Genomic DNA, 9,792 nt, shown 5'->3' with positions numbered 1-9,792 from the left:
GATAGTTTTTCTAAGTGAAGTCGTGTAAAAGTCTTCGACCTTAGGAAGCCGATTATCTCATTTCAGGTTACTGAAGTTATCCTGCTATCATTAATTCTCTGTAGTTTTCTGCTTAAAGCATAAAAGGTCATTAAAACCCACGAGATGTTCCTGGAAAAATTAAAACAAATCTTGTATCACAGTTTGCTATATCCCTGAGCAGCTCTCATTTTATCAGACCCTTAGAAACGTTTGGCTGCTCGTTGGAAAACCAATGCACACTGGTTCATTATTCGTTGTTTTCCCTTTTTCGGGCTTGAAGAGGTCAAATCGAATACAATGCCACTAGAGTGTACTGCTAGAGACCTAAGAGCAACAAGAGAGATTAAAACATCATTTTCGAAGAGAGGTGTGACAAAAATCACTTTTCTAAGGACTTGTTTCACTTTCATGCCTTTGTTTACATTCTGTAAGATCTGTCTTATACCTTTGTGTGATACCACATCAACAGCATAGCATAACATGCCAACTTAGACGATACACATACCCATTATCTGCATATGGTAATGCACAGTAATTCAACAAGCTACATTTGTCCGATACAGTCTCAAGTTGTCCAGAAGGGGTGTCTACAAATTCTAATCCAGGCCCGGTATCCTGGATTAGATCGGTTCAAAGTAATTTGGTCAAATTAAAGTTAAATTGCCATAATTCATTTTCGTCTCAATAGGATACAATTTGATGATGTTACGACACATGGCCAGTGTCCTTTCAATAGAAAAAACTGTGTAATTCCTCTAAGCTAAGAACCGGATACTCATCTTGGATTCAAAGTCCGTCTTTTCCATCATCTAAAACAAGATAAATAGACTATGATTAAACAAAATACCCGAGACAAGCATACACACAACTCATGCCAGTTTACGCTATCAGGATTTGACGCCTGCTGGAATCAAGATTCTTTTGCAATTCACATCAATGATTATCGAGACGAATTGGGCAGGAAATGGTGGCGAAGAGTGAATAAAAAATAAGTTTGCTTTTTAGATTACGAGCAGTTACTAGACTACTGTTTTGTCATCAAGGCAGAGGTTATCACTTGAAATACGCAAAAAGGTGAAGAATAGTACCAGTTAAAATCATTCTCAGTGAAAAATCCTTTTTCGCAATAAGAATTTTGAGGGGTTGATACGCGGAACGTAATAGGGACTCCTTGCTAGAACTAACTAGTATCTAGTCCGTATCTAGAACTAACTTTGTTTTATTTTTATTTTTCATAGAGGATGCAAGAATCTGTTCATGAATTGACTAGATTGCTGTATTACCTTGCTGAATTCAGTAAATGAGATGAACCCATCCTGGTCATCATCGGCCTCTGATAATGTCCGGTCTGCTATGCTCTCCAATTGTTCATCATTAATGTTGACACCAACCATCATCCGTAAAAGCTATAGCAAATCAAACAAGATATTCGATATTCTATCAAAAAATCAATTAAGTAACTTTCTCGGCGCACTTCACAAAAGCAACTTCCTTCTTTCTTAAAGAGTCAGTTACTAAATATATACATATAAATATATATAAAGTTATTTTTGATGAGACCCGATGGCTCGCTTATTATGCTAAAGCTCAATCTTTCAACTCAAGCAATTTGGCATTTATTTTCTACTGGCTGGTCAATTACACCATAAAGATTCCCGTAAAGCAAATCGATATTTGCGTAGAAATGTACCTGGAAAGAGAGAACGTGGTTTATGCTGACTCAGCCATAGGCAGACTGATAATGTTTATGAATAAGAATCATAATAAGACTGATATAAGAGAATTGTAAAAACTGGATGGCATTGATGACTGAACCTTGAAATGCAGGCCTAGCTTAGAAAATTTTCAACTTTTGTGGTACCATTTATCTCGATCCAACAAAAATTGCAAAACTTACATCGAGTAGCTCCTGTCTAGATATATATCCGTCGCCGTCAATGTCATAAATCCTAAATGCAACTGAAAAAGGAGGAAAAGTTTGAGAGATAATATAAAATAGTCAATGGATATGAAAAGTTGGTCTGGAATCTCTGATATGGGGAGATGGATAAGCAGGGGAAATGGGAATTAGAGGGTTCAGGATTTGTTCGACAACTAGCCGAAATTGTAAGTCCCTGTTTATTTTTTCATCGCGTCAAGTTATCAGACGGGTAACAGTCAAAAACATATTAGAGAAACTGGGAGAACGATGTCTTGGTTGGACATTTTTATGCAAAAAATTATATGATTCCAGATGGTAGAGATTTTACAGTACTCACATTCAAGTTTGCATTCTCTAGTATTCAAAGGGTTTTCGTTTTTCTTTCTTATTGGTCTGAAGTAGGCTAGCGTTCGGACAAATTCTTTGAAATTTATTCCAGCACTATCTGATTCGTCCCTGCGAAGTAAGAAATGTAAAACGTAGTGCAATGATTTGACAAAATGTAAAACGCAATGCAATGTTCCGAAATGATGAATGCATAAAAAGAGCTTGAACGGATAAAGGAAATACTTCCAAGGTAAAACTGCCTAGCTCTTATGGTGAATACAACATTATTTGCAAACAATCGTTTGTGGTACAGAATTTATAAATGGCTTTGAAAAAGAAAACATTTTGAAACATAGTACTGTAGCTTTTCCTCTGACACTGTTCAGAGTTTATACCGTCATGTGCTCACAATTTTGACTGGCCATCGGACAACACCTTTTAGACAACCCAGATCGACGACATGTTTCGGATAATTGGCAGAGCCCGGTCGTCTTTCCATCTAGCAGTTTTGGAATCTATCTACATACAAACGAAGAAGCCGTCATTGTGTTATTAGAAGGATACCGTTTTTTCTCTTGGACTGACTCTAATGGTAATTTTTCTTTAGGCACGCGGTACTGATTGGACAACTATACCGGTCATGTGCTTGCGTTCTTCTGATTGCCCTTTTTCGATTCTAGCTGGGTATATATATTTCCCAGCGTAGAGTTTTCGGCCTGTGTTCCGACGTCAGACGAAAGCTAAAGTGCTACGATTCAAAATTTTTGCCTTTTCAAAGCTAATTTTACAAAATATCCACAGCCTATCGCTTCACTTCAAAAAAGGTTGTAAAACTTCACTACAAATCAAATCTTTTTAAAGATTGAAGAACAGTTTCCTTTCATACTTGTTTTCTGCCTATCTCAACTTTATAACCTACAAAAGGATAAACATAAATAAATGATTTAAGCGGATATTTTAAGATTATATAGCAGAAATTTGATGAATCTACTATTTTCAAGAGATCTTAGAAAAAGAAAATTATTACATACTTGTCCTTGAATGCAAAGAAAGACTGCACGATTCTATCCCCGAGTGGGTTTATGGCAAGTTCTGGGATTCTGAAGAAATCCTCTCTCCTATAGTACAAATGTAAAAGGCATAAATAACTTGCATTTCCTTGAGAACTGACCATCTACAGCAACACTAGCAGCTCATTTAACTTAAAAAATCATTAAAAGAAGACTATGCAAATATGGTTCATTCTCAAATATCCCTTGGCATTTTCAGTTCATGGACATTAAATTAGTGGGGCTTTTGTATGAAAAGTTGAATAAGCGTCTTGCACTGTGGAACTTCCAATTGGCACAAAAATTGTAAGCACGACTCTCGTAACATTCAAATAAACGTTTTGTTGTTAATTCAAAGGATATAAACCATCTGATAAGGACCAAAAGGCTAAATTAAAGTTACACCTAGGTACAGATGAAAAGCAACATAACAGGAAGAATGGTGTTTTTGATAGGTTCCTTTTGTGGCCAATCACAAAAGAAAGGATTTCTTTCCATCCACATTAGTCAAGTTCTTTTGTCTTAAGACAGTTTTAGTTTTCTATGTATGCTTGTTAGAAATCTCAATCTACAAAGATATTGTTCACTTTGGCCAGGCAACAATTTCCTTGCATTAAAGCAGCCTCACCCTGCTAGTGGGGATGGCTAGATGATATATAGTACATAAATAGGCTATCAACAGCAAATCAAAAGCTCTTACTGGAAAAACCCAGATAAGAATAGCCTATTTAGGGCTTTAATTGTTGTGTTCATTGTGGCTGTGGCTCAATATTTATAGCTTAAATAAAGAGATTGTTTGGCCTACTTTTTTGATGTGTAGTACTTCTCCTACTTTTCACATAATATTTGGCCTTGCATCTTTGGCATGGGAAATGAGTCATTGTATTCATGGGTTTGATCCCATGATTTTTAAGGTACCTTATCTAAGCTTATTCAAGTAATTCCATATTAGGAATCTCTGTACACATATGACATATTGGCTCATTTATCTATGTCATACCCTACCTTGAGCACCTCCTGGTTTTCCCTTCAACCACACTCAAAGCCCCCCTTATTCTTTACATCCACTGGAGATTATCAATCTTAGTAATTATGAAACTTTTCTCTATATGTGTGAATGAAGAAAAGACCACTGTAGCAGGCTGCTCGAAGGGCTCCAAGGACTTCTTGTGGCGAAAAGTCGATAAAAATGTAGCAAATATGAAACGCCGAGAATAAACAACAATAAAAACACGTAAATCAGTAAATCATTACTGATTTACATGTTTTTATTGTTGTTTATTCTCGGCGTATTGCGGTGTTTCATATTTGCTACATTTTCTTTATATACTTGCGTTATTGTTAATATTTTGTTAATTTAGCTTGTTGTTAATGAAAATCCATTTGTAGTTGTTGTATCATCATTGTTCAATTAGCATTCAACTTGAGCCAAATTTTGCCTATTCTTGTGTCAGTCCTTTTATTAAGTAAATTAAGATGATTCTTTCAAACAAGAAATACAAACAGGCTGAGCAACTGGGATTCTGCAGCAAAACTGTGGGAAATATAAAATGTGCAAGTTAAAATACAGCCAGATCATTACCAGTTTATTTTGGCAAGACAATTTAGAAAATGCAAATGTTTATCAAAAACTAACAAACTAATGCATAAATCATCTCACCTTAGTTTCCCAAGGTTCCCTCTATCAAGATTTGAAAACCTGCTGTAAAGTCTTTTTATCTGTCTTGCTGTAACTGGAGAAAAAACCAAAGCAGTTATAGATCTATGGTATGTTGGTTTTCCTGACATCATTTTTTGTAATGATCATTGAATAACAAACAACACTCAGATAAAAACTGAGAAAGATTCATCTCTCCACATTTACAATATAGATGAACTGAATTGAAGTGAACTAAACTAAACTGAACTGAACTGAATTTTGCCCAAGACGAAAATGTCAGCGAGAACAGGATGAAAACTCTGCACTGGCCAAAGGTGGACTTATGTAGAAAAGTGGAGTTGTAAACATATAGCTTATCATCGTTTTAGGTCTGTTTGCAATTTCTTTAACGGAATCTCAAAAACAATATGTTGTAAAATATTACCAATATGACTAATGGCAGATTGGATTTTCCTCATTACTTTTAGACAGCATAAATTTACAAGGTGCTTGATTGATCAAGCTCCTAGATTTACCTAGGCAAATGTGGGGCGCTTGAACAAGCTTGAGCACCTCTGATCATAAGGCCTGAACATGACAAGCATATTTCTAATGAAAATAAAAGGATTTTCCTTAAATTTCCGCAAGAAAACATAAAAATAATTCAGATCACAGATTATTATAAAAATTTAAAGTGCAACAAAATCTGAAATTTGTTTCTTAATAAGAGGATATAGTATTCATCCATAAAACTCATCTATTAATTGATATATAAAGTAACCAGAGATATACACCAACCTCTCTTCAAATCTGGTTGCAAAAAGATTTGCAAGGCTAGGGCAAACTTGCACCTGTAGCCTTATATGTATAAAAACCCAGAAATCTGTATTTGAAATATTTCGGTTACAGTAAACATTTCTGGATGAAGAAATCCATTTTTCGATTTCTGCAGAAGGTTTCCATAATTTCTTTATCAGAGTTTTAGGCTGAGGTCTGAAAATCATTTAACCTTTTAAGCCTACCGTCCTTGCTTTGTGGTTGTGGTCGCATGTCTCATTTGCAATAACTAGTTACAGTCCCCTGGCACATATAGTTATCCAATGTAGGGGTGTGTTTATTTAAACAGGTTTATTGATCTTTAAGCTTTAAAGGACTTGACCGAGATTACACTGTGGTTTGCGAGTGTACCTTGCAAGTGCAATCAGTAGAATCCCGTTTTCTCAAGCCTCACGATTCCTCTATATACAGGTATGAAAAAGCTATTTTGTACCAAAGGAACCAATCAAATGGCTCAAAAATTTGCACATGGTCGGGACAGATGTCAGCAAAATAAATTAAAGAGCTAAGATAGTCTAACTAAAACCCCTAGGTTTACCTCCCTTTTCGCATCCGAAAATCGATAAAATCATCACTTTGCCTTGGAAAAGGGCATACAAAACATGAAAGTTTGTGAAGGAAAAGAGGCTAGAAACCATGGTCAAACATTGATAGAAATACAAGAGCAACGGCTCATTTGCCTTGTCAATGCTTGCTCAAAGGTGGTCTTGTTTTGAGCAACTGAGCTCATTCCACCAAAAATTGGGATGCAAAAATGGAGGCAAATCAAGGGGTTTTAGTTAGACTATCTTAGTTCCTTATTATATCTTGATGTCAGGTAACCAAAGTCGGTCTCAATAATTTTGCACTTGCTCATGTCTGTCTTTTATATCAAAATACAACTGTGCGAGGGAAGAAAAATTTGAGAAATCTGAGACACACTTTGGTAGCTTGGGATCTGCACTTCCTGCTGATATAAGTCAGTTTTTGTTACCTCAAACGCAAGGGAACAAAACAGCTTTTGAAGGTGGTACACTTTTAAGCATTAAATTTGCCTGGAAAACAAAATTTTTACTTATATATTTCTGTAGATTTGACAGGAAGATTGAAATTCTATTAGATTTATTCTAATAAAATATGAATCTTCATGTTGAAAGTAGTCTGGGCTAAAAAATTCATATTGTTTGGACAGCCAGACAGTGAGAGGAGATGTTTTCACTACATCGGCAAATTCTATGACCCATTTTGGTAAATGTAACGAGAAAAAATTGACCGGAACAGATAATATTTCTGAGTGGTTTCAGGTTCAAGTTCAGGTTTATTACCTAAAGATTCCAATCTTCCAAATTAATTAAATGCAACAAGGATTTTCAAAGTTTTACAACGTCAAAATGTAAGAAAATTATATTTCAAGGCCTGTGGACATGGTTCGAAGGAAAAGCAAGAAAAATACTGTCTCGCGTTTTGTTGTGATGAAGTTCGTTTTGTTGTTTTCAAAAATCGATGGCGTTGTTGCTTTATTTATAAAACCACTGCTAGCAAAGGCCACTTCAATGAATTCAAGGAGCAAAGTAAGAATCATACATCCTGTATCCTTGCTTATTTCACGAACATCTTCTTCTTCCAGCTGTATAGTGGAGCACTTTGACCCCATTTTTGGCAAAGTGTGAATATTCCAGTTCAACTTCCAATACTTTTCTTTCTCTCCATGTAGCCGTTGAGTTGAATTGTATTTATTCTACGTGTTCCTTCACAGTTCCAATTTTGCCTTGGGGAAGTTCCTATGGTACTATGAAGAAGTTCGTTCGAGGGAATGTGTATTCAATTCATACTTTACATTCAAAATTCAAAAGCATACCAAGTTTACATTTGTATTATCTTATCTATATTTTCTACATTTCCCTTTTAAAAGAGGGTGAATTCCACGTTTTTTTCTTTTAGCATTGTCAAGTGAGTGTTCACCCACTCCAAGGGGGCATTTCAAAAAGGTGATAACTCGAATTAACGCTCTGTGCATATCATTTGTATGGGTCGCTAAAATAACTAATCCAGGATCTAAGTTATGACTGTTTAGAAATGCCTTACACCGGGATACGGTGTAATACGCGTTTTGGTACCCTATGCAAAAGTATAACATTGTGAAACGCAATGTGTTTCAAATCATGTTATTCCACCGTAGTGCGATATTATGACACGTTATAATTAACAAATTGAACACAATGCCTTTTGAGCTTAAAATTTCACACTTTCCAATCAAGAAAACCGCCTTTTCAAATGACGAGCTAATCTTTATCTTGATAGCTGTGCCTATGATGTCAATTATTTCATTCAGGCTGTCATTGCTAAGGAATGTAAGCTTAGATCCTCTCTCTCGACTTTTGGTCTTTCGTTTTTCTGTTTGGACGATGAGGGACATTGCTGTTGCTTTTTTACCATCTTCAAATGATTTTTACAAGATTCGTCACATTCGGCAAGAAGCTTTAAAAGTTCGAGGAAATTTCCACAGCTCTGTGTAGTGATTCTTGATGTTATCCTAGGGCAAGGCCTTGTCTTCAAGAAACATAATGATATGTACAATCCGCTTCATGATTCTTCTGTTGCAATAACAGCTGCCTTCCTGAGCTGATTTCCAGTAGTATGCTGCTCATCAAGTGAATACTGTAGAGGTTTCTCCTGAAAAAGTAATGCCTCTGCCCCTTTTGAATTGATGTGAACCTCCGATCTTTCATGCTTTTGCATTTAAACTGCTTCTTCCAATTGAAAAAGCCAGTAACAGTAAATGTATCGCCTTAAAACCTGCTTTGATTTTTTCCACGTAGAGCATACACGATCTGAAAACAGCTTAAATGGGAGACAAAAGACAGCATCTTTGCTTACAGAATATGAAACCCATTGACGATGAACTTCTGTGTTTTGCATTTTCTGTGATATTAATACAATTTGTTTGGGCTGACATAGCGCAAGCTTAAGGAGCATTTCCTTGTCCGCTGTATACAGCTTCAGGTCAGTGAGCAGGGCCGCATCAACCGTTTTTGTTCCTAATCTATTATAGCATTAATCGCAGGGCTGGTTTTGCTTTCAACATCGAAGACATTGTTTGATGTTCTCAAATTTGAGATTGTTCCGTCCACATTTCGTCAATCAAATTCCTCATATTTATTTTTGTCCACATCTGGTGAACTCTCTTCATCCTGATTGCTATATTTATTGCTCTCCTTGGCTTCTGGCAAATGTTTGCTAGTCTCGGCCTCAAAGTCAGCATTTTCCAAACCATTCTTTTTGCTCGCATGGCAAACATTATTTACACTATGCTCCCGTGCTTCTTGTGCACGGTAAGCGGAATGAACTTCAACGTAACTTTCTGTCGCAGAGGGTCGTTGTTGGAGCTAAAACGAGCTTCTTCGCTATTTTCTGGCTGCTCAGTATCATATGGGCTTTCATCTCCCAGTCACAGGTTCCTTTAGACATTCTTCTATCAACTGCGAATCATTTATGGATGTCAGATTTTCTTCTTTGATCATATTTAATGTTCCTTTCTGGAACTCGCTTTTGTTGTTATCAGCTTTTTTATGCAGCTCATACATGCTGCTCATACACTGACTCAATTTTGCCTCTTCCTCTGAACTCTGCACCGGTTTTTTTACCTTTTTCGGTCATTTGAAGACATTGCTGAAAAAAGTAACACATGTTACCAATTCGTGTGCAGCTGCATAATCATGCTAGAAAAGTGTAGTCTTATAATTTCAACAATGAAAAAATGGTGAAATGACAGTGGTTTAAAAGGACTCTCAAGCAAAAAGAACCTAAAACAGTTTTCAAAATGAATAAACTCTATGGTCAAGCAGAATGGTCAGGGCATTTCAAATGCTAAAAGCAATCGTTTTATGCGATCTGATCTATTACGCCCATGTGTGTTTCCGTTATTACCTTATATGGCAAACGCGAAAGGCAAATGTTCAAACGTTCACTGTATTTTCTTTTAAATCGCTAATTAGAAATTCACCTCTCAGAATACAAAA

At 36.1% G+C, this 9,792-nt stretch overlaps 1 protein-coding gene across 1 annotated transcript; it reads right to left on the bottom strand.

The window, feature by feature from the left end:
- Positions 1 to 670: 670 nt before the first annotated feature.
- LOC135686137 (calcineurin B homologous protein 1) lies at positions 671 to 7,516 on the bottom strand. Its single transcript, XM_065202317.2, has 7 exons — positions 7,358 to 7,516; positions 4,979 to 5,051; positions 3,301 to 3,387; positions 2,280 to 2,398; positions 1,919 to 1,980; positions 1,305 to 1,427; positions 671 to 830 (listed from the first exon to the last, which is right to left on the bottom strand). The coding sequence occupies exons 1-7, from the start codon at positions 7,425 to 7,427 to the stop codon at positions 777 to 779; spliced, it is 588 nt and encodes a 195-aa protein (XP_065058389.1). The 5' UTR covers positions 7,428 to 7,516; the 3' UTR covers positions 671 to 776.
- Positions 7,517 to 9,792: the final 2,276 nt, after the last annotated feature.

The sequence above is a fragment of the Rhopilema esculentum genome, chromosome 10 (genome assembly GCF_057945365.1).
Source record: "Rhopilema esculentum isolate cy_ngs chromosome 10, ASM5794536v1, whole genome shotgun sequence".
Lineage (NCBI taxonomy): Eukaryota > Metazoa > Cnidaria > Scyphozoa > Rhizostomeae > Rhizostomatidae > Rhopilema > Rhopilema esculentum.
The sequence above is the reverse complement of the archived record's forward strand: the minus strand, read 5'-3'. Positions and strand labels throughout refer to the sequence as shown.